The sequence below is a fragment of the Eptatretus burgeri genome, chromosome 9 (assembly GCF_056783735.1).
Source record: "Eptatretus burgeri isolate ZD-2024b chromosome 9, Ebu_testis_v1, whole genome shotgun sequence".
In the NCBI taxonomy this organism is placed as follows: domain Eukaryota; kingdom Metazoa; phylum Chordata; class Myxini; order Myxiniformes; family Myxinidae; genus Eptatretus; species Eptatretus burgeri.
The window spans coordinates 47,961,307-47,984,908 of record NC_140969.1 but is presented as its reverse complement, the minus strand read 5'-3'; the positions used below and the strand labels follow the sequence as shown (position 1 = coordinate 47,984,908).

At 42.9% G+C, this 23,602-nt stretch overlaps 1 protein-coding gene across 1 annotated transcript in view; it reads right to left on the bottom strand.

Moving 5' to 3' along the window:
* Positions 1–281: 281 nt before the first annotated feature.
* LOC147020086 (uncharacterized) overlaps positions 282–23,602 on the bottom strand; it is a 102,129-nt gene continuing 78,808 nt past the window's right edge. Inside the window, exons 23-31 of the mRNA XM_085893776.1 lie at positions 22,868–22,939; positions 21,092–21,127; positions 20,902–20,946; positions 20,382–20,414; positions 20,097–20,243; positions 18,491–18,667; positions 17,805–17,895; positions 17,349–17,426; positions 282–875 (exon numbers count right to left, since the gene is read on the bottom strand). Coding sequence (XP_085749902.1) covers positions 682–875; positions 17,349–17,426; positions 17,805–17,895; positions 18,491–18,667; positions 20,097–20,243; positions 20,382–20,414; positions 20,902–20,946; positions 21,092–21,127; positions 22,868–22,939 — 873 coding nt within the window. The 3' untranslated portion in view covers positions 282–681. The remainder of the gene's footprint in view (positions 876–17,348; positions 17,427–17,804; positions 17,896–18,490; positions 18,668–20,096; positions 20,244–20,381; positions 20,415–20,901; positions 20,947–21,091; positions 21,128–22,867; positions 22,940–23,602) is intronic.

The window sequence follows — 23,602 nt, the reverse complement described above, 5'->3', positions numbered from 1 at the left end:
GACAGGATCAAACCCAATAAAAAAATTATAAAACTGGCAGGACTGTCAGTGGGTTCCCAATACCTCAACACATGGTTTTCTAGGCAATTATGTAAAGCTGGCTATTGTGGATATTACTCTCAAATATAGAAGGCCATTCTGTGCAACTGACTTGGCAAATGTTCCTTCCTTAAAAGGAAAGTCGATGTGAAGTTAAGTTAGATTAAGTTCATTAAGAATGGGGTTCGTAAATGGAAAAGTAATTTGATAGATAAGATTAATGGGATGTGTGTAAAGCACAGACATGATGGACCAAATGGCCTCTTCCAGGCCGAGCTCATGGTGAGCGGTCGGGCCGATTCCCCAAAATGGAAAGCAGGCGTGAGATGTTGCTTTCTTTCTCTCATCAGAAATTAATTTAACTGTTGAGAAACATTGGCAGAGCCAACAGCAGCCATTTCCACGAGAAGAAGTCATGCACGTCAAGGTTGACATGAAACCACTACTCCATTTTGTAGTGATAGTTTATTTCGAGTTTTAACATTTTACAATTGTACATCAGTTAATGGTTGAAGAATGGGACATGTGATGGTGGTTTTGTACACATTGGGTGCCTTTTAAACACAAGCATGAGTGAAGAGATGGAAAAACTTTGAACATCGGCAGTGAGAGGGGTCACATTGGTGGAAACACGTGATGAGATTAGTCAAATTGGTTATCTTCAATGTCACCAAGAGTGGGAGGAGGAGTAGGTAGGTCACAGTCTATGGCTGCGCAGCCACCCAACGGCCCGGTGTGACCCGGTCGACCCCGTATGCCAGGAATACCAGGGTGCCCTCTTGGCCCAGGCTGGCCTGGCTGACCATCTCTCACTTGGCCTGGAAGTCCTGGGAGACCTAATGAATACAAAACATATGCACGATCGCTTGTAAGCACTTGTGGTAAGGGAGCATATGCATAGTATACACATGCGGTTTAGGGGATGGTGTGTGAGGTTAAATTATTTATTTATTTCTGTATCCTGAAATATGCCCTCCCAAGGCAAGAGCTACACAGTCTTAAGATAAGAGTAACTATATTAACTACAGTTAATTGTAGTAATGTGTAATCAACTATAGTTCAACTGTGGTGTACAATTTTTATAGTTACTGTAATAGACAGTTGACTGCAGCGACAATACATTAACTGTAGTATCGTAGTGCAGTATATAAGTATATGCAAAAAGGTGACCATCTTTGCTAACGTCACCAAATGTACAAATCATGTAGTTTAAAAGAACCAAGTTGACATCGTGATTTGATTTTTAATCAAAATTTAATCGTAGATGTCTCAACTCAAATGAGCAATTTTTTTAGAGAGTGTGTTATTGGTAGAAACGGGAATTCAGTGTAAAAATTCAGTGAGGTACTTTATAGTTACTAAAGTACAATGACAAAATATACCGCAGTGATACTATAATATCTCATTGTGACACATTGTGACGGAGGATCAGGAGGAGGACAGAGAATCAAAAATATTGCACATTACTGAATAAGTGCCAGAAAGGAAATGGGAGGAAGATCAGTGAGAGTTAAAGAGAACATGGGTTGGTATGGCAGAAAGCATGAGAAGACTATGGACACCACTCGTGAAGGATTGGATGGATGGATACCAGACAACAGACGCAGAGTCTTTTTCGGTGGAAAAATTGGGGAAATGAAAATTTAAAAGAAGGGGACAGAAGGGAGGGTGGGGGAATGCACTGTTTATTTTAATGTACAGCTGTCGAGGCTCATTGAAGAGCTTAACAACAGAGGATGAAAGGTCAACACACTAAATGAAGTGGAAAGTAATGGGTATTCCAGGGACACAGTAAAACAACAGGAAACATAGGAAACTGGGGACTGGGGACCAGCAGTGGGTGTCACAATCCCACTATTTTGTATACATTTTAGTATAAAGCTCTCTGTAATCCAAAATGCACATCTCTCCAATTCTCAAGACACAACACTGTTTTCCAATACATCAACTTTTGGAAATTTTAAAATTCTGTTAATCTATATTTCATGGAACAAGTTTATGCATGTATATCTGCTCTTCGCCCATTGGTTGGACAGCTGACCTGACGTTACCCACGATTGTAACCTGAAATACTTAACCTAAAGTGCCCAGAGGACCCAAAAAACCCCCCCTCAGTTAAAAGCTAGATGTTGCGGTAATTTTATGCATTCGTAGATGAACGATTAAAATTGAGGTTACATGTTACAAGTTTTGTTTAACACTTAAGTAAATGGTAATATATTGTTGCAGATTCGCGCCCGCCGGCGTGCGAACGGCCACGCAACTCGAATCATGGCACGTCGCCCACCGGACGGACAATCCAGTCGTGACCCTCTCGGACTAACACCGGGAACTAGTCACGGGTGGACCTTTCGGTCTCACCACGATCGTGCCAATCGGCCCCCGCGTGGGATAGGGTTGCTCACCAAATTCGACCTACCTAAGTACCCACACGGAGGGTAGACCGGGCGATCGCACCTCGCCGCAGGTCGACTTCGGACACGGGCCACTTTAAGCGACCCGTTCCGTACTATCGGGATAACCGAGCGGTGTTATTCGTCGGCCTCGACGGTTCGATTAATTATCGGGCGTTTTAGCCCACGACCAACCCTTTACGTGAAGCAAGATGGAGATTCAATAGAGGAAAAGACGAAGCGAAGCGGGAAAACAGTTCAACATGAAGCACATTTATTTCGCGATGAACGGAAAGCACACATATACAATTCCACCAAAAGCACATGTAAAAGAAGAAGACAATGCAATATTACACAAAAAGCAAATGCAACAATGCAGATCTAACCGACTACCGGGCACACGGCAACACTTATACAATTTTACTTCACAGACGGCGCCGACAACACATATTCCCAAAGCAAAAGAAAAGAGAACCACCCTCAAGGATGAGGCGGGCCTGGGGCCGAGACCGGGTCGGGCCTACCCGTCTGATGATGAGACGCGAAGTGGCGGTGGTGCCTCAACTCCGCGGGCCTCGCGAACCGTGTCTGGTAGGGGGTGGGAAAAGGGGCCCCCTTTGTCGCACTATCTCAGCGCGGGGGGAAACGGGAGGGGGTTGCTGATGCTCGGGGGAAGGAGGATATCACCCTGTCTCGGGTCCCGCGGCGAGCGTCTCCTCCTCGACCTCGGGCGCATTGCTGGCCTCTCCCTGTGCAGCTCCCGGCACCGACACGAGCACCCCCTCGTCTGCCTTCGCCGCCGTCACCTCTCCACAGCTCCGTCTACTCGCCCTCTCCGTCTCCTCTCTTGGCTCGTCCCAACTCTTCACTCTTGACTTCTCCCACTTCTTTCCAGCTCCACCGACGACTCTCTTGAACTCCGCACCACTACCAACTGAACTGACGAACGCAGCCGTTTATATAAGCCCCGTGGCTTCACTCTTTCACCCTTGACCCTTTGCCTCCGACCCTTCACCTCTCTAACTGGCTCCCCATTGGCCCGAGGAAAAGTGGGCGTGAATGCTTTTTGATCCATGAATTTGCATATAGCGACCGCCCTCCAACGCCCTGGAGGCGGGGCCAAATCGCCCCTCGCTCACCGATTGGACGGAACAAAAGTGGGCGTGAGTCGTTTTTGATCCGTTTTTCTTCGGAAAGTCTGTGATGTCTCTGAACACGCTGCTCGGTGCGCGCCCTGCACGAGTCCAGCATCGGCGCCCACAAGTGGCGTGGGATGGTGTGGATGCGATGGTGGCGAGTTGTGACGGTAAAGGTCGTGGCGGTTGTGGTGAAGCGGCGTTGTGGTTGGTGGTTGTTGTTGTGAAGCGGCGTTGTGGTTGGTGGTTGTTGTTGTGAAGCGGCGTTGTGGTTGGTGGTTGTTGTTGTGAAGCGGCGTTGTGGTTGGTGGTTGTTGTTGTGAAGCGGCGTTGTGGTTGGTGGTTGTTGTGTGATGGCTGTTGAGACGTGGTTGGTGGTGGTAATAATGGCGGCTGGTCCAAAATAAAGATAGTAAAAGAAAAACGGCTATCCTGAAGAGTCGCAGCCCGCATGAATGACATTTATTCCCTCTAGACAACGGGTTTGGGCCTAACTACACATATACTTACCGAGATATCTCACCTAAGGGACCTGAATGGTGGTTTGTGAATTTCGTCAACCACAACAATATATACACCTTGATGGAATGAGCTAATTTTGACTTGAGATGGCAGTGTTGTACTGTAAACTGCATGGTGAGATTTGTGTAGCTTCTGGAATGTTCTCAGACAAAATTTCCACTCTGGACTAGGATTGCAATTTGCTGGAATGCACGGGATTTTTCCTTGTTACTATATAAACCCGCGAGAGGGAGGTGTGGGGAGACGGGTGATATGTGACGAGCTGCAAGTTTCAATCAACCCTGTGCTTGATTTAACTCTGAGTGAATGAGATGTTAATGTCCAAAGCGGTTGTTAATGCATGGAGATGATTATAATCAGGTTGATTAAAACTCATTAAGATTGTGTATCGGGAAAGAATTCCTTTGAGCTCTTTAACTCATCCTTGTGGACGGGCCATCGTACGAGAGGACACCACGATGGGAATCGAAGGATTGACAGCGCCGAAGGACGAGGCGAACACACGTAAGTTGTGCTGGCAGGACTGGGACACTGGGTAGCGGAAATAACTCAATGTGGGAATCGGAGTTGGACATTGTATGTAATGGTGAATTTTCTCCTTTGACTTTGTGTCTATTATTTGAAATACAAGTTTCAAAAACGTTTTGCTGTTGATGTGGTGATTGTAACGTCACTCAGAAATCAGACACTGACTGACAAAGATACATTTGAGTGGTAGCTGACCTGTACATTTGTTCATGACCCTGGACTGCAGTCGTTAGAGAACACGCTGGGTTTGGCACCATAAACAACATGCGTGCACCAAAGGGAAGGAAAACCCCAAAGGTGCACGTATCCTCTTACCCCAACATCCCCCCCTCCCCTGAGGACCCAAAAGACCCAGGGGAAAATCAAATGACCCGAAGACAAAAAATACCCAGGGACCACAAAAAAACCATCGCATCCAAAAGACCCCGAGGACCCAAAAGACCCAATGAATGAAAAAGACACAACGGGACTATCACGGACCCATGGAAATTCTGCATAATGTAAAATGTAACTTTAGGTCCCTAACCCTGCCCCCCCGCACCCCCCCACACCCACACACAATCCCATGTCCTTAACCCCACTGCCACCACACCCAAACTCTGTGCTCCCCTCCCCATTTCTTCAAATCCTCAAACCCTGTCCCAAACCCCATGTCCTCAACTACCCCCACCCTCAAAAGCCTCAAACCCCTCAATCTTAACTCTGTCTCCTCTCTGCCCTCCCTCCCCCAAGCCAACTCTGTCATCCCCTCTCCCTTTCTTCTTCAAGTCCTCAACTGCCCCAAACCCCCAAGTACTCAATCCCCCTTCCAACCCCGTCCATCCCTCCCACCTCCCCCTTCCCAACATCTCAATCTCCCTCTTCCAACTCTATATACCCTCACCCCAACTCTCTGTCCTTCCCTCCCCATTTCTTCCCATTCTTAACAATGTTATACAAATATACACAAGGAACTTTGGTACATGAGAAGGCCATTCAGCCTATCATGCCTGCGTTGTTCCCGTTTGTTAAGAACAATGTTAAAAGTAAATAAAGATGGAACGGTAAATTCACAATCACTTCCCCCTTTCTTCCTTTAACCTCACTATAATTCATGGACCGGTATTTGTGTGTTTGTGTGTTTGTCATGCTACTCCTCCCACAGTTGTGGGCTGATTCCATCCAGACTTGCTACATAGGATCAGCAAGACCTCAATTAATGTATCGGGGTGTTTTTGTCTTTGCTGGTGGTCTTGGAGGGAGGAGGAGAGATGCAAATTATCCATGTGAATGTGTATCGTGTGAATGTGTATGTGAATATGCCTCCAGGTGGGGGAGGAGGGTGGGTATATTACAAGTCTCCACCATTTACAGTACAATATTCCTGTCTAGGTTTTTCAGTGCAGTGAGGTGTTTTGAATTATAAGCAGTAGGTATGTTTTTGCTTCATGTTTCTTTTGCCTAAACACAGCTGTCAGTTGCCCATACACCACCCAAATAAAGGTATGCATCAGAAGAACGTGCTGTATGCTTGGAACAAGATCGCCCATGGGGTGGGTACTCTGCTAGTAACCTTTAAGGCTGGACATTAATTGGTTCCCATCTATATCTTACACCATTGCATGAAGTACAATCCAGGCCCAGAAATTTCCTCGTTGTTCCTTCCACCAAGATGAAGACCTTTGGTGATCGAACATTCTTCAGTTATCCTCTGAGACTGGAATTCTCTGCCTTTTAAAATCCACACTGCCTCATCAAAGTTTTAACATCCCTTATAAAGTCCGATATTTTAATTTTTGTTTTTAATTAATTTCTACCACTTTTAGTGTCATTTAAAATTGACTAATCTTTACTTTTACTACTTGTCTTATTTGTAAAGTGCTGAGATTTTATTGAAAATGAAAAGTGATATTAAAAAAAATTAATTGATCGATTGATTGACATTCAACCATTTACTAATCATCAAATTATGTATGGTCCAAAACTGCATAATCAAACATATTTGCCCTCTCACAGTTAATTACTAACTAATTTATCAGGTCAAGAACTTGCAGCAGGCATACAATGTCATTCATTAAAGCCAAACAGAATATCCAAATTTGTGGCCTAACCTACAGAGGGCATTGTGTCAGCTGCATCGCTGTGCCCTCAGCCAATGATGCCACTCACAGGCAGGCACCACATGAGAAGAAGAAGGAGAAGAAGAACAACAACAACAACAAGCCGGTACGCGACGATGGGTCGCCAAGCATGAAAACTATAAGATATAGATCAAAATGGATGTCATATAGCGGATAGGGAATCACCTTAAGATTATGCATATCAAATCTCATGCAGGTCCATCTACTGATAACTACTTGGTATCCATTTGAATGAAAAGTACCGAAAATGTGGTTTGAAATCGGAAATCCCCAAAGTTCGAGGGGGTGCTGTGGGTAAACAAAGATCTAAATCGAAAATCCGGCTTGATAGGTTGTGCACAATCTATTGCAGATGATTAGTGTGAATTTTCATGACCATCCGACCATAACCCTAGGAGGAGTAGCATTTGGCGCGAAGACACCTCCAGCTCTCGCATATTATCGATTTTTGCACGAATTGACCTTTGACCCCTGACCAAAGCGAACTCGGTCAATATGTCCTGAGGCAAAATTGTAGTACTCATTGAGTACCATGAACCTGAAAAGTTTTATTCTTATCGATGCACTCACCTGGTCGCTAGGGGGCCTTCAATTTTCACGCATACCCTAATTGGAGGGGGCGCTGCGGGTTAAGTATTCCATATAACACAAACACCGGAATATATTTGACAGAGCATCACCTGTAGATCATTCATGCCAAATTTCATAACCCTACGTGGGATAATGGCTTTTGGAATTGATTTTGCGTGAATGGTACCCATTTTGAAGGTTTTTCAGTTGTTGCTTGGGAACCAAAGCGTCCCTAGCAACCATCACAATTTTCAAAGCACGAGGTCATAAGATGTACCTACCACCCGAGTTTGGTCAAAATCCGCCCACGTTTACTACTGATGATAAACTGATAAATGATAAATGCTGATGATAAACGAACAAACATCCAAACAAACAGACAGAATTACTGACAATAATGGTCACCTATTTTGGCGACTCAATATATGTCCTTGCATTGACTGGCATGTGTTGGTTACTGAATACTTGCCTTGTTTTATGGTAAATACTGCAGAGTCCTGTTATAATGGAACACTTATGACAAGTTCCATTGTAACAATCATATTTGGTTGTCAATCACATTGTGAAGAACAAATAAAACTTCTCTGAATGTAACTGTTATCTTAAAAAAAATTACAACCTTTTAGCTATTGTTGATAATTTAATTAAAACGCTTCATCTGTTATGGCCAGTTCATTAAGTGCTGTTTTGAGCAAACAGGCACTGCAGTTTGAATCCAGGTGATATGTGCAATATTTTTGGAGGGGGTGGGGCAGTGCAGATATACCACGTAGTATATCTCTGAATGCCATGGAACATGCACGATATTTTTGGGGTGGTGGACAGAGGGGGAAGAGTTAGAGATTAAAGATAGCTCTGTTTACATTGTTGGGGACATGATAGAGGTTTTAGGCTAATATTAAGAGGCTGACAGTAATTGAAAATAGATCATTATTTTTGAGGTGGCAGTGGTGGTCATGGTCGGTGGCACAGCTCGGATATACTCAGAGTTGCTTTGTGAAAGGCTTTGCCAAAAATAGTCGACTGTAATGTATCCATCTGCATTGTCTCAGTCACCAATCAAATATTGCCTTGTCTGCAAGAGCGGTCTGACCTTCATTCTGTAATGTTTTCTTATTCTGGATGTGCTTCCCTCATTGGCAGCTCAGCAACATCTTGTATCTTTCATGCAACAACAAAGTCATTCCAGGTCCATTTGTTCTTCACCTTTACATCGTTGTTTTCATAGAGTTGGCCGTCCATTTGGAGAGGATGTTAAGCTAGTTGTTCCATCTGCGAGCATTTGTGGATGTTAAAGATCCGGTGGTTGCTGTGTGTGTGTGTGTGTGTGTGTGTGTGTGTGTGTGTGTGTGTGTGTGTGTGTGTGTGTGTGTGTGTGTGTGTGTGTGTGTGTGTGTGTGTGTGTGTGTGTCCTCCGTAACTCCAAAACCACACAACCTCACAGCCAAAAACTTTGCATGCATTCTAAGAAAACGCCAAGGAAGTGCAGGAATGAAAATTGGGTGTTTGGGTTAATTTAAACTCCCCTTTTGAAGATAATTAGCAGCCTTATTTAATTATTCTTTATCAAGGCATCTTCCTTGGTCAGCTTCCTCTCCCTCGCTGGGGTCTTAATTTACCATTTTTGGCCTGCTCAACAATGCCTTGACTTGGAATAGGCTGCAACAGTTTCTTAACGATGAAGCCCTCAAAAATGTTTTTTTCACTTTCCCCACTCATATCATCGAATGCCTCATTTTCATACCTTCAAATTGCTTATAAATGCCTGGAGACACCAGTGTCTGTGGCTTTATTTCATTTCCGCACGTACGATAACCTCTTGAATCTTCACCTGAGCTAAATTTGAAGTTTTAAAATGCAGAATTGACTTCAGTAGCAGTTCCAACTGATAAAAAAGTGTATTTGTCCAATTCGGACATTGCTTGACATTCCGGGCATCTCCGAGTGGTGTGCTTTAACCGATAACTAATCACTTGCCAAGCAAGCCGTTCCTTATCAACTGTTTCATTAGAGTGCTTGCTTGAGTGCTTTAGCCAGTTGGCGAGTACTCTACAAGCTGCTTAGTGGTTTGTTTCAAAGTTTCAAAGGGCAGAGCTCACGCTGATGTAATTGTCCATATATCACCGAGGGTGCTGGCAAACACCCATCGCTCTGCCTGATCTGCTCCCAAGCACCACCTCCACCAGGAGATTATAAAGGGCTTTGCATTATGCACATTCAGTTCGCTTGGTTCTCTGGCTGTGTGTTCGTGGGGTCGCGGTGCGGTGAACAACAGAGCTTGAGGCAGCGGGTGGATCAAGTGGAACAGACCAGAACAGAGCCCACGGAGTGGAGTGTGGAACAAGCAGAGACAGATGCCAGACAAACCGGGTGCAGTTTTAGACAGTGCACTTACAGACCTCCTTACACTTCTTTGTTAACCCGAGTCTGACACAGGGGTGTTTTTGGACCCCAGACATATATTTTGACGTGTTATTTCTATATTAGTTTGTTTACTATATGTGACCGTAACAAATATATATGATGTTTTACGGTCCCACCTTGTTGCACAGAGTTAGAAGCAAATCCTTTCTGGGGTCCAAAGAGACCCCAGTTACTTTCGTTCAATTTTTTGCATATATGATTACTTCATATGGTATTTGTATCGAGCAAGTCCAATTTTTATTTTTTTTAATGCTTATGTTTGTTTACATTATCACCAAAACATTGTCCAATCAAAATAATTATGTTTTCTCATTGATGTGAAACTTCAGCAGATTGAGTGAAATTTAGTGCTTCTGAGTTGGGCTCATAAAAGTCTCCAGTTGGCAGGTTAATTTTGTATTTATTTTTGTTTTTCTTGTTTGTTGACGTCATCAATAAAACACCATGTTTCGTCGTTGATGTGAAACTTTGGCAGATTTCGGGAAATTGAGTGGTTTTTGAGTTGGAGTTCAAAAAGACCCCAGTTGGTAAGATTAGGTTGAAAAATTTGTAGGTAGGACTCCGGTTAAGAATCTTCTCACACTTTCTTTGCTTTATTTCTAACCCTCCTTGATCCGCATCTTTACACATTCCTCTCTGCACTTCACCTGAAAATCATCATGCCCCTTACTGCACCTCCCCTCCGACAATGCACCGTAGACACCCTCAGTTTTCTTCAACTGGGTTTGTGTTGGTCCATTGACCTCACCTGGTAATCGAGAGGTGAAAACCATATATATATATATATATATATATATATATATATCTCTATATATATATATATCTCTATATATATATATCTCTATATATATATATATCTCTATATCTCTATATATCTCTCTCTCTCTCTCTCTCTCTCTCTCTCTCTCTCTCTCTCTCTCTCTCTCTCTCTCTCTCTCTCTCTCTCTCTCACTTCCATGGGGAATGATTCTGATGATGCCTGTCATGTTAGAATAGACAAGATTGTAGAAGTTTAACAGTCAGGTTAACTCAGCACTGTCTCTCTTGCGTTTGTAAACAATTGCATTTCTTTTTCCGCACCTCACCAAACCTTACTTTCCCTGCTACACGTATTTTCTTTTTTATTAAATCCCTTGCCTATTGCCCACATACCTTTCCTCGCCCTTGCTGGAAATAAACTTGCTTATTCTTGTGAGTGTAGTCCGAGTGTAGCATTAGCTGGGAAGTTCTACAGCACATGATTTGCTCTATTTAGCCAGTGCATGCGCACTTTATTGCTCGGCAGTAATCTGGGTGTGTGTGTAAAGTGAACGAAACTCGCTTGGTGTGGCCATCCAAAAGTACGGTACCCACACGAAGTAATGACACCCTGCCAGGATTAGCAGTGCCAATCGGCATTCGTGGTTGCTTAACAACCCACCGGGCCATGGAGTTATATGCGGTTGGTGGCTTCAGGACCGGGAGTTCTGGAGGAACTGGAGTGCTTCCCTTTGTGGCGAACTTCGAACCCTGGGCATAACGATATATTTTTGAATTGAACTTCGCTAATTACCCACTTTAATTCCTCTTTCAAAGTACTCTGTTGATAGGTAAGCCTTTGTGGTTCTCCTTTTCATGTACTTTATCCATGCAGAACTTTGTACAGAACTTGGAACAGGCAGCTACTCACCCAGTGGTTTAACAGGCTTTGTGGAAGACCACCCATTACCTTTAAATGTGAAAAACAAATTTAACTGATGCTTTAATAGTCAGGTATGCCTGGAACATATGATGTCAAGAATTACTACTCGGGTAACACATTACCTTGGTACGGCCAGGATAGAGGTAGAGGGGTACAGTAGATTTTAACTTTTAACCTCAGCAATGTACGACTGATCGCATTTTCTTTTCTATTAGAAACTTTCTGAAGCAATTGGTTATTAGCTCATGAGGCGAAAAGTGAGGTAAGCAATCGGTCACGTATGTACGTACATGTCTGTACTTTGTTAAAGGCGTACATTGAAAACCGTTCAACGGAGGAAAATGAAACTTTACCCCACGTTGCATGACCATTTGATAGAGCGCATATTGAGCGCACATCAAAAACTGTTTGGAATTATCATAGTAATCGCTTCTGTGGTGGAAAATTTCTTTTCAAATATTAGCTTTATGTTTTTTTTTTGTTTGGCTGTGGCCCAATTAAGCCTAAAGATTGATTTAACTTTGGAGGAGTTCGCGAGTTATCATGTGCACCATGTAAAATTAATTACATACACGCTCCGCGAAGTGCTTGTGTTGGAATTGCGATGTGTTTGACTCTTAGCTGGGAAAGCGATTCGTAGTACAATATTATTTTAAAAAGAAATGGATGATAATGCCAATTGTGCAAGGGAAGAAGCGCAGAGTGCGATACGGACCGGGATCCGATGTCTCGTGGAACATCTGAGGTTGATCGTGTGTGTTTTAATGGGTTTCTTCAAAAGGAACTTTTACTGTTGTGCCTGAAATCGCACTGCCTGGGCCATGTGCGTTTCATGTCAGAGTTCATTCGGCCTTGTGGAAGTACTTGCTAAAGTCAGGTCCATTGGTTAACATTCCAGCATTGGCGGGAACAAGCATGCGCGCTCGTTGACAGTCGACATTTGTGGTATTGATAATACTCAAACGTGGACACTGAACACGGAGCATCATCACTAGTGACACCCACTCTGCACACTCCTGAGCCGTCATCCAGAATCAGTGCAGCAAGTTTGTGTCCATGTGTCCATCACCATTACTATGTCCATGTGCTGGCACATGAAGAGGTAACAGAACGGAAAGGCAGGAAGGTTTTCACTCTTGACAGGAAGCGAAACTGAGATCAAGGGCAGTGAAACTGATAGGTGCATCAAGGATGACATTTGTCCATAGTCACAGACAAGCTCATTACAATAACCCATAGATTTTCAAATGTCAATGTCACACAGGTCATTCAATTCCTTATTTGGATCTGGATCCTCATAAGGGAATACTGTTTTAATAAACATCACACGGTTGGTGGCTTTTCTCTTAAAACAGTAGCCAATCAGCGAAGGCAATGTTGTTGTGGCACACTTGAAAAGTATTGTCAATACCACAAATAATATCAGTCCAATAAAGATCCAGTGCAAAAGTGTTTCCCACCAGTTCCCAAAAAATCCCTTTTACCAAGACCCAAAATCCCATCCTGCATTGTAATCATGGTATTTTTTTTATTTGCTGCCTTAATTTTGGCAGCTAGATTATCTATTTGTTCTGAATTATCGGGGATATATGTGCAACATTCAGATCCCACAATGGCACATGTCCCCCCCCCCCAGCGGCCAAAAAAACATCAAGGGCGATCCGATTCTGCATGGCTACTTTCCGTGTAGCAATTACTTCTGCGTTCATTTTAGTAAAACCCTCAGCAGTATTGTCAGTTATTGTCTCAAAAGAGGCTGTCATATTATTTGTGGTGTTGTTAATACTTTTCAAGTGCACCACAACAACATTGCCTTCACTGATTGGCTACTGTGTCAAGAGAAAAGCCACCAACACTCTGATGCTTATTCAAACAGTATTCCCTTATGAGGATCCAGATCCAAATAAGGAATTTAATGACCTGTGTAACATTGTGATTTGAAAATGCATGGGCTATTGACATGTGGAAAAGATGTGGTTGGGTAGTTGTGTGAGGAGGTGTATAAATATGAGTGTGAATGGAAAGAGAGATAGAGGCCGTCCAAGGAAAACATGGGATATGTTGCTGAGAGATGATCTTAGAGTGAAAGGCCTAAGGAGAGGGCAAGCATGGGATCATGCAGCCTGGAAAGCAGCCATTGATGATGATGATCCAAAACGATGATGATGATGATGATGATTATGATATTGTAATGAGCTTGTCTGTGACTATGGGCAAATGTCATCCTTAATGCAACTATCAGTCTCACTGCCCTTGATCTCAGTTTCACTTCCTGTCAAGAGTGAAAACTTTCCTGCCTTTCCATTCTGTTACCTCTTCATGCGCCAGCACATGGACAAAGTAATGGTGAAACTTGCTGCACCGATTCTGGATGACGGCTCGGGAGTGTGTGGAGCGCGTGTCGCCGGTGATGTTGCTCCACGTACAGTGTCCACATTTGAGACTTTTGACACTCCAGCCAAGTGTATGGCCATCCCAGCCATTCTACTCCTATATGCCTGGGCCACCCTGCATGTGGCCATCCTGTGTGTGTTGTGATGACTCCAACAACGGCATCTCACACTTGATGCCATTCTATGCTGTGTCCCACACCAAGATCCTAGTTACTCGTTCAACACAATGGAACATGAAACTGTGGGAGACTTCGGGGAGAAGGTCTGCTATGCGGTGTTGGACTCCCAATAGGAGATGCTTATGGCCGCCTTTTCTTCCTCATTGAAGCAATGCTATGAGCTTCCTAACTCCCAGGCTGCTACCATTCACAATGTTTGATTCCACCACCAACCACCATTCATGTGTGTATCAATCCATAACACTGAGTTAGTGGGGTACAGAAAAAAAAGAAAAAACATTTTGTCGTCATGAGGTATGACATTGCCACCACTCTCCCCTCCAGAGGTATTGTATATATCCAGGCATCGGGAGCTGCATGCAGTAGGGGATCGTGGCCCGGCACCCAGCTCAGCACTGAAGTGCACAAGTACTCTATCTGAGCCGGTGACTCAGTCCTCACTTCACTGTTCACCTGCCTGCAGATGTGGATCGGCAAGCAAGAGTACGATGGCAACCGTGTGGTGCTTAGTTAATGGACTTTAACACGTGGAGGGGGGGGGGCAGAACTCAGTAATTTGCGCTTGAAGGCTGATGACCGGAAGTAGATATGCTCATTCAAACCTATGGAGTCTGAGTTAAATTGTTGATCGGGTTAATTGTGCCATTTTGTCCTTTTAACTTTTATTTTTAAGAACAACAGGGGGGAGTGTGGTGGAAAAATTCTTTTAAACTATTAGCTGTATGGTGTTTTTTTTGTTTGGCTGTGGCCCAATTAAGCCTGATGATTGATTTAACTTTGCAAATAAAGGCTGTTTAGCCCATATAATATACAAGCCGGTCGGCGACATGGGTGATCGCTATATAATTGCATGCTAGTCATACAGTTTTTGATGGATCTGGATGAAAATTTTTGACAAAGAGGTTGATTATGGTGCGCATAAAAGTGCGGAAGCCGATTTTTGATTTTCGAAAAAAAAAAATATAAATATTTTTCGGATTTTTTCAAAAATTTCAAAGTCCCGTTGCTAGGCAACGGTGGTGTCCATAGCAACGGTGCTCAAAAGCATACAACTAGATCCTGGTATGAATCTACCAGTCAAGTTTCATCAAAATCGTTTGACTCCTCTGGCCTCCAGAACTGTCCATTACATACATACAGACAGACGGAAAACCTGAGAATAACGGTAGTCTCGCTACCACCCAATATATTAGCGAAAACCTATCTGATAGACAATGATTGATTTGAAAGCTCATTAGAAACATGATTATTACATTCATTTTATGAGTATGTATCTGTGATTCAGTATTAATTATACCAATGTACGAGTATTATTTTATTTGCTTGAAGCTTGTGTAATTACAAATATGAGCCTCATGGACATTCATTTAAGGTCCATGAGGACACAATTGATGCAGCTCCGTATTCTTATTGCTACTTAAACTAATGGCCAACAACATACTTATGCTTTTAAATGTTTGTAAATGTATAAAGTCAATTGCAAAGCATTGTCATTAACGAAAGTCGTTTTGTCACCATATATGGAGTTGTTCACAAAGAAGGATCATGGGTAAATTATCTAACCCAGAGTGAAGGCAAATTAAAGTGGGTTTTTTTTGCATCACGTCCTTGAACAGAGGAAGCAGTCCACATATTTGCCTGCACAATTTCAACATATACTGCCTTAAGGATGAGGGAACCCATTATCCTGTGACTCAAACTGCTTACTTGCAATCAGACCACAACTGAGTGGGAGATGAATTCCCATGCTTGCACATTGTGACCGGTGTTTCCATTCCCACACGCAAACCATATATGGTGTTCTGCTAATTAAGAGACTGAGGAACAATGAGTAATTAGTAGTTTTGCTAAGATAACATGTGCTGTTCTTTGTCCAACCCATGCCCCCTCTTTCCCCCTTTCTATGCAAATAATTTTGCTTAAAAAAAAAAATCTAGGCTTGTGAATAGAACTCTGAGAGGAGGAGGTACGCAGGGACATACAAATCTTGGTGTATCTTTGCACATTTGTTTTCTTTCCCAGGCACACGTGAATAAATGGTTCAACTCGCACTGGAGTTACTGGAGTGACATTAGACTCCGCTGGAGGTTCGAGTAATTCCACCACACTTCAGCCTTTATTGTGTTGGACTGGTGAAATAAGTAAAGAAGAAGAAGACGTACAATTTGGGCATTTTAATGATTTCCAGATTTATATTTCAGCAATTTATTCTGTGTCTTTGTCAGCCTCGGTGGTTATGTTGAAACAATGGTTACGTCCGGATGGTGGTTATCTCCTGATGTGTCCAGACGGTGTTTATGTCCGGATGACGGTGGTTATATTCAGATAGACCCTCCTCTCATGCTGTCTTCCCTTCCCCTCACACTTCCTTCCCTCCGCACATGCTGCTTTCTCTTATCTCACCCCTCGTTGCTCCCCCCTCCTTCCTCACTGCCTCATCACTCCACACTCCTCCCTCTCTCTCTCTCTCTCTCTCTACCCCACACCTCTGTCTCTCTATGCCCAATTCCCCCCCCTTTTCTCTTCGTATTCCCATCAGCGAAGCAACGGGGGATATTTGCTAGTTAAAAATAAACAAATGCAGAAGCAGAAGTTTCTGCTTTTTTTTTCTCGCAGAATTCAGAAGTAACCCCCACCCAGTTTCCCTTTCCACCACCACCTCTCTCCCTCTCCCTTTGCAAAAAGACCAAAGAAGGCAAAAACAATAACTCATCCACAACTTTTTGAAATATCATGCCATATATTGTTATTTTCCCCATCCCTCATTGGTGAAGAATCACTTGAAAATTTTTTTAAATTCTTGTATCCAGATCCGGATCTTCACCAAAGTCTAATCAATTCTTCCTTGTCATACACCAAACCTGTCCACCAAGTTTCGTCCGAATCCGTCCACAACTTTTTGAGATATTGTGCTAGATATCGTTTTCGGCCCCATCTCTCAATGGTGAAAAATCACTTTGAAAATTCTTGTAACTGGATCCGGATCTTCACCAAAATCTAATCAATTCGTCCGTGTCATACACCCAACCTGTACACCAAATTTCATCCGAATCCATCAATAACCTTTTTGAGATTTCCTGCACACAGTGAAATAGACAAACAGACCAAGGGTGAGAACATATCCTCCTCCACCTTTGGTGGTAGAGGTAATTAAAACATCTATATAACTGTCTGTCTGTACAATGAGGGCTATTGTTTGGCTTCCTGTCTCCTGTGACATAGTAAAATGTACCTGTGCTACCCATCTGTGGATTTTATACCATCATACGTATTTTATTCGTTTACTGTGAGGGAACGCATCAGCTTCACTTCTTGAAACATCAGGAAAGTACCTTAGTGACCATTTGATCAAGTGCATCTCACCCTTTATGCCAGGTCGTCCATTTGGCCCTTGCAGAGAGGTTCCAGTGGATCCTGGATCCCCGTCATCTCCGGCTATACCTGTGCATCAAGATTGTGGAGAAATGAACTTTATGTTTACACAATTTAAGGATCTTGTACAAAGACGTCTACCATGAGAGAACAATCCATCTTTCCACCTCGCATGCTTATACAGCCGCTCAGATGATGTATGCAGTGAAATCGTATCCTCAACCTGGGATTTACTTCCTCATGACTATCCTGGTGGGTGGCCTTTCATAATATTTCTTAGGTTCCTCAATAATAAATACATATTCAAATAGAAATACAAAAGCAGCTGGTGATTCATGTGATGGTAGGAGACATGAAATATGCAATCATCAAGGGATAAGTCAGGGAACACCTAAGCTCCTGTGATTAACATGGTATGGAGTTTGCATGCAATGTTGCAAACCTCACCTTTTGGTCCAGCTTCACTTTTGTCTCCAACTTCTCCAGGAGGACCCATCAGACCATCCTCACCTGCCATGCCAGTTTGTCCTGGAGGTCCCTGTAAATAAAATCCCAAACTAAATGAAAGCCAGATCAGGTTCCAAATTACCACAAACAATTTTTTGATGGCTCTTTGATTCACTGTATTTTTACATTAATGATTAAATAGCTCCCTTTTTTTCGATTTGTTGAGATGGATTTTTTGGCAGCACTGATTTTTATTGAAGGTATAATTTGACTGCTCATTCTAGATTGTCTTGAAGGCATTAAGAATCAACTTGAATGTGTAGGCTGGAATCATTTGGAGACCATTCATCCAGGGTAGATTACCATCTCCCTGAAGGTCATTAACAAGCAAGAACTGTGAAACTCATTTCTATTTTCAGACAAGGTGGTACCACTGCCAATTTCAGCATCACCAAGCATCGTTAAATTTATAGACAAGGTGAATGTGATGTTGATATAGCACATGCACAACGAGCCAAAATGCCTCTTTCTGCGTCTTAAGTTTCCTTGTACACGGGTCTCAAGATCATGAGAGTCAAGTAATAACAACATTGATGGTTTGTTTTGTAAATGGCTGGTGAAAACTCATTTTCTTCTTGAGTCGGAGGCAAAGTGAAAATTACAGACGATGCTGTGGATGCTCTCACCAACTCTCCTGGGAGGCCTTGCTCACCCTTGGGGCCAGGCAAGCCGAAGGCAGGGTTGAGACCATCAGCACATGCACTGGCACACTTACGGCGCAGTGTGCTGCTGGATCGAGACATATGTTCCAGGACCACAGTGCGGCAGACTTCAAGCACGTGGGCAGCGGATAGTGTCCGACCCTGCACACATGGTCGCATTGTGGGATAATCAACCTCGCCACACAATATCTGTGGCAGTGACCTGTCATCTTTAAAGATCACTGGAAGGGTGAATGCTATATCACTGACAAACAGAGGTTATTCTATAGGTGAGGGGAAAAGGATGGGCAGAGGAATGAAGGTAAGTAAAGTTTATGGGAGGCAGACAAGGACAGGGTTGTTTGATAACCATGTAATCAGCTCAGGAGCTGCAAAAGCTCTTTTATGTGTTGTGTTGCATGCATGCCAATGGTGCTTCCTGTTTGTGATTGGGGAATGTAACACAATGTGTCCATGTGGCACATGGCACTTGTGAGAGCCAAATACAATCTGGCCTCACCAGTCACAGTTAGTGGGGCACCAAGTGCCTATATATCACAGAGGAACTTGTACTGTACATAACATTGCATGCAGGCCAAAAATAGTCATAGAAATCAATTTACTTATATAATGAATTACAAGTAGATTAGCAGACGATGAACAAATCCAAGGATGTGAACATGGTTACCGATGGTTTCATGAGCCATTGGTTCAGAAGGAAACATGGATTTGCCCAATGTTACTAGAAGGTCAATACATTGTTGGTGCTCTGAGGTGGAATTAAAGACATTTTCAACAAAAACTTTGAGTACCTTTAAAATCAAATTGTGATGGCCAAAAATCATCTAAATTGTTAACTTTTCATTTTCATCTGTTGTGATTACAATCGGCCATAGTCTTTAAATGCCCGGATTTGGCTTAATGGTTGGGATGGTGGGCTTGGAATCTGAGGGTCCTGAGTTCAAATCCTGCTTGGCTGTTGAATTAATACCAGGTGGGGTTGTCTCAGCCTGTCCTCCTTCTGAGGTCGGCAAAATGAGTCCCAGCTTGCTGGGATGATTGAGCCATTTGAGTATCCTACGTTGGAGTGGCGACCCGTCTAGGATTGTGCCCAATAGCCTAGGAGACTGCTTCAGCAGCACCAACGCTCTTTACAGAGTATGGTCCCAATGGATTTAGATTTTTGGATAGTCTTTACAACCCTGCTGTCTGTTTCAATATTCTCAAAATCATCCAAACTTCCAGTGCCACGAGATCAGACAAAACGTCCACTTTTTCTTTTCAGCTCACCTGTTCGAAGAACAGAGAGCGTGAGCGTGAAAATGTTAAAGTTTTTGGTGCAAGTTATTTCCTTTCTAATATTTTTATCAACCACACTATTTTTTACTGATTACAATATACAAATACATATATTGCTTTAAAATTATTTGGATCAGACTTCACTGCAATGCTTTATAAAAATTTGATTAGACTAGTCTTTTAAAAACGATAAATGTATAAACGGGCGAGCATTGGGTGGCTTTGACACCAACTCTCTTTTTTTTTTTACATGCACCCGTACCAATTGATTTTTGGAGAAGAAAGGACTTACCTGTGGACCTGGCAGTCCATGGACACCTCGTCTCCCAGGCCCACCCAGTACACCTTTATCTCCCACTTTGCCTTTGACTCCAGTCTCTCCGGGCTGCCCTTGGTGACCAGGATGGCCCGTCGGGCTAGAAGGACCTTCATCCCCATCCTGCAAAGTGAAGGTAAAGGAATGTAGAATATCCGTTTGGAGTTTACAAATCGTTTTAAATTTATAGCAAGCGGTACGCAGAATTACAGAAATTATTGGATAAAGCTCCAATACACTGACAAATGGAGTGAAACTCACCTCCCCAGGAGGCCCTTTCTCACCTTTACTTCCCTGTGAACATAAAGTAGTGTCACCTCATTGCTCACCAAAAGTGCTTTCAAATACACTCGTTTCAAAGAACCTGTTTCATGACACTATGAACAATTGTCCTAAACAATCCCTGATGTCTGGACACCTTACTGCTTACAAGTCAATGCAACAGTAATTCAAGAATGACATTTGCAACTGCTTTTATGCCATGGCAACTTAACAAACAATTAAAGCAAAGGCGACTCTTTGCTGAACCTGTATCTTAAATATTTGCATAAACCTCTCGATTCTCCGTTGGGCCATTATATGGTTCCGTTTGCTTGTGTGTGCAATAACAACGCAGTTTATCGGTATTTAACTACATGATTGGTGCTGTGAGGTCATTCTGCTTTGATATACCATACTTTCCTCCTGCGGGAGGTCGTGTGGGGCCTGAACCCTGCCAACTGCATCTGTCATGAATGGATCAGGTCACGTGCTTAACCGAGACAAGTTTAAGATGACTTACCCTTAAACCAATTCTGCCAGGCAAGCCATCCACTCCAATATTACCCTGAAACACAAGGTTATGGATGAACACCTCTCCACATGGATTTTAAAAGTTATAAAAGGGCAGATAAAAATTAATAGTTATGTCAATTTGTAGAATTGCAAATTGATGATAAACCAAAATTAAGTTGTGCATTTTTTTTCATTACCTTTTCTCCTGCATATCCTGGTTCTCCAATATCTCCCTGTAAATAAAAATATAAAACAAATGTATGAAACTGACAAGTTTGATGAGCCAGATGATCTCGTTCAATATTTCGATTGCAAAATCCAATGCAACAGGATGGATGGTGTCGCGAGCGGGCGTCTCAGCACAATCCCAAAGGTGCAAATGACTATCCCAAAGGAATTAGCGACTGGAGTTCCAATGGTTCAAAAGGAATTCTCACTGCAATCCAATCACAAGGTATAGCTGAGAGAGGAGCCCTTGAAATTATGACCAGAAACTTACTCGACAGAGTCTACAGTGTGGCCTGAAAGTCTCTTTACCAGTCATAATTAATCAGTCATTGTATCTGTATTCGCTCTGTCATACAGACACAAAGATTGATTCATTCTTGTAAGTATTGCACAATAATTATTGTATAATAAAGCAGTTTATGAATGAATGCTTTACTGGGGAGGGGTAAAGCGACTTTCAGGCCACCCTGTACATGAGCTCAAGGATTTCACTGGGGCATGCACAGAGGTAAGGGCAAATATAACAATTAAAAAAAAATAATAAAGTAATTTAGTTAATGACTCCTCACATACTGTAACTATAATAGCTTTACAATTACCATGAATGATAAGGTCATAGAGGCCATCTCATATTTTATACCCTTGAATTCGATGAAAGAATTAACCACAAAGATAATTCAATGTTGCCCAAAACCTCTGCGCAGACAAATATATGAACACAAATTAAAGTTAGCATTAAAAGTGTCGTTTATATATTAATACTTTCCCCAGTTGGACCAAACTGGCTATCTTTGGCTTAAATTCAAATTCACTTCGGCTGTCTTGACATTAGGTAAAGAAAATGACATAATTTAGAGTCTCTCTTATAAAATGTAGCGACATCTCTCTTCCCTGACAACTGGAACGTGGGGCGACACTTGAGCAATGGCACAGTGGAAACACCACTCAAGTCATGGGGCCCAGTTTTTGTGGGGTTCGAGGCCTAGCTACACCTGTATATTGCTCTGGCTGACGATGGTCGACTCATTCACTTGTCCAACCACAGCCTGCTTTGGACTTGCCACAGATGGCATTTATCCACTTGCTGTGTCTTTCCCCATGGCTCTTTTCACTGCTGGACTGATCTCCCTTGTTGCTATATGAGGATGCTCTTTTACAGGAAGATCAGCTAGTCAGAGATTTGGGCACCACCTTTCAGATCAATATGGCATCTCATCCCACACCCATCCTGTGGACTCTACCACATGGAATGTCTAGACTTGTTTAGGCTGCATTGACATGTCTTACTTTGGTCTAGAGTAAGACATGTCTTCCATATCCCTGGAATGTCTAGAATGGCAAGTGACACTTGTTTACTCAGCTGATCTCAACACAATCACAATTGCTTCAGTCCTCATTGTTCAGGTATAAAGGTAGTTAGTGCTTCCACCCCCACCCCCTATCTATCTTTCTCTCAAAATTGTAAATGAAACATTTAATCCTGGCATTGAAACAATGAATAATGCCCCAAGCGTTAGGTCTAGGGATTGTTTTCACTTGGCACCACACAAAGAACTGTCAAGGCCATCTCAGGAACAATCACTGTAATTCCCTGCATCAATTTACTTTCTGCACAGTTAGATCCAGACAGAAGATAATAGGTACAAGGCAAAAGTATGCTAAAAATGTCATACAATAAAAACACAAAAACAAATTCGACAAATTAAATCTAAAGCTAGTGTAAAGAACCAGATAGAAAAACTTACAGGTAACCCAGGAAATCCATAATCACCAGGCCGGCCCGGACGAGCTGGTTCTCCTTTCTGTCCTTCAATTCCCTAAACATTTCATGAAACGAAGTTGAAACAAAGCTTTCACTGAACCTGTTAATTCTGAAATGAGAGGGTTATGAAACGACGTTTTTGTATACAAAGTCAAGGCTGCGGCACTCCAGCCTTGACAGAGAGCACAAATGAAAGGATTCCTTGGATGTTTGAAACTTGACAAGGAAGAGCTAGAACACAGAACAGACCAGGATGCAATGGCACAAAAGGAACAACAGAAAGAGAAGGGAGGGTCACCAACAGCAGGGCCGAGGGGCAAAATAAAGTGGAGACAGACAAAGAAGGGGTGCGGGTAACAACGAAGGATAGAGGAGAATGCTGGGGTGGACAAGATGAATACAGATGCAAACTCTCAAGAATGGGAAAACTGGAAATCTTGTGGGTGGGTGGGGGGGGGCTGGGGTTGAGGTGGCTTAATGAGGTTAAGAAATATCATAGTCCTGTGTGGGGGATGATTTGTGTGAATGAGGGCTTCCAACCATTTTTGGGAAAGGAGAGCATGTTCATAGTTGAGTGACTTGGTCTGAATCTGAATTGATGATTTGAGATGGAAAAGGTGAACAGATGTCTGGGGGAGGATGGAAGGGGTGAGGGTCTGGCAGCAGTTGACAAAGCACAGAGAGGGCAGAGGGCACAAGACCAGAAAGGAAGTGGAAG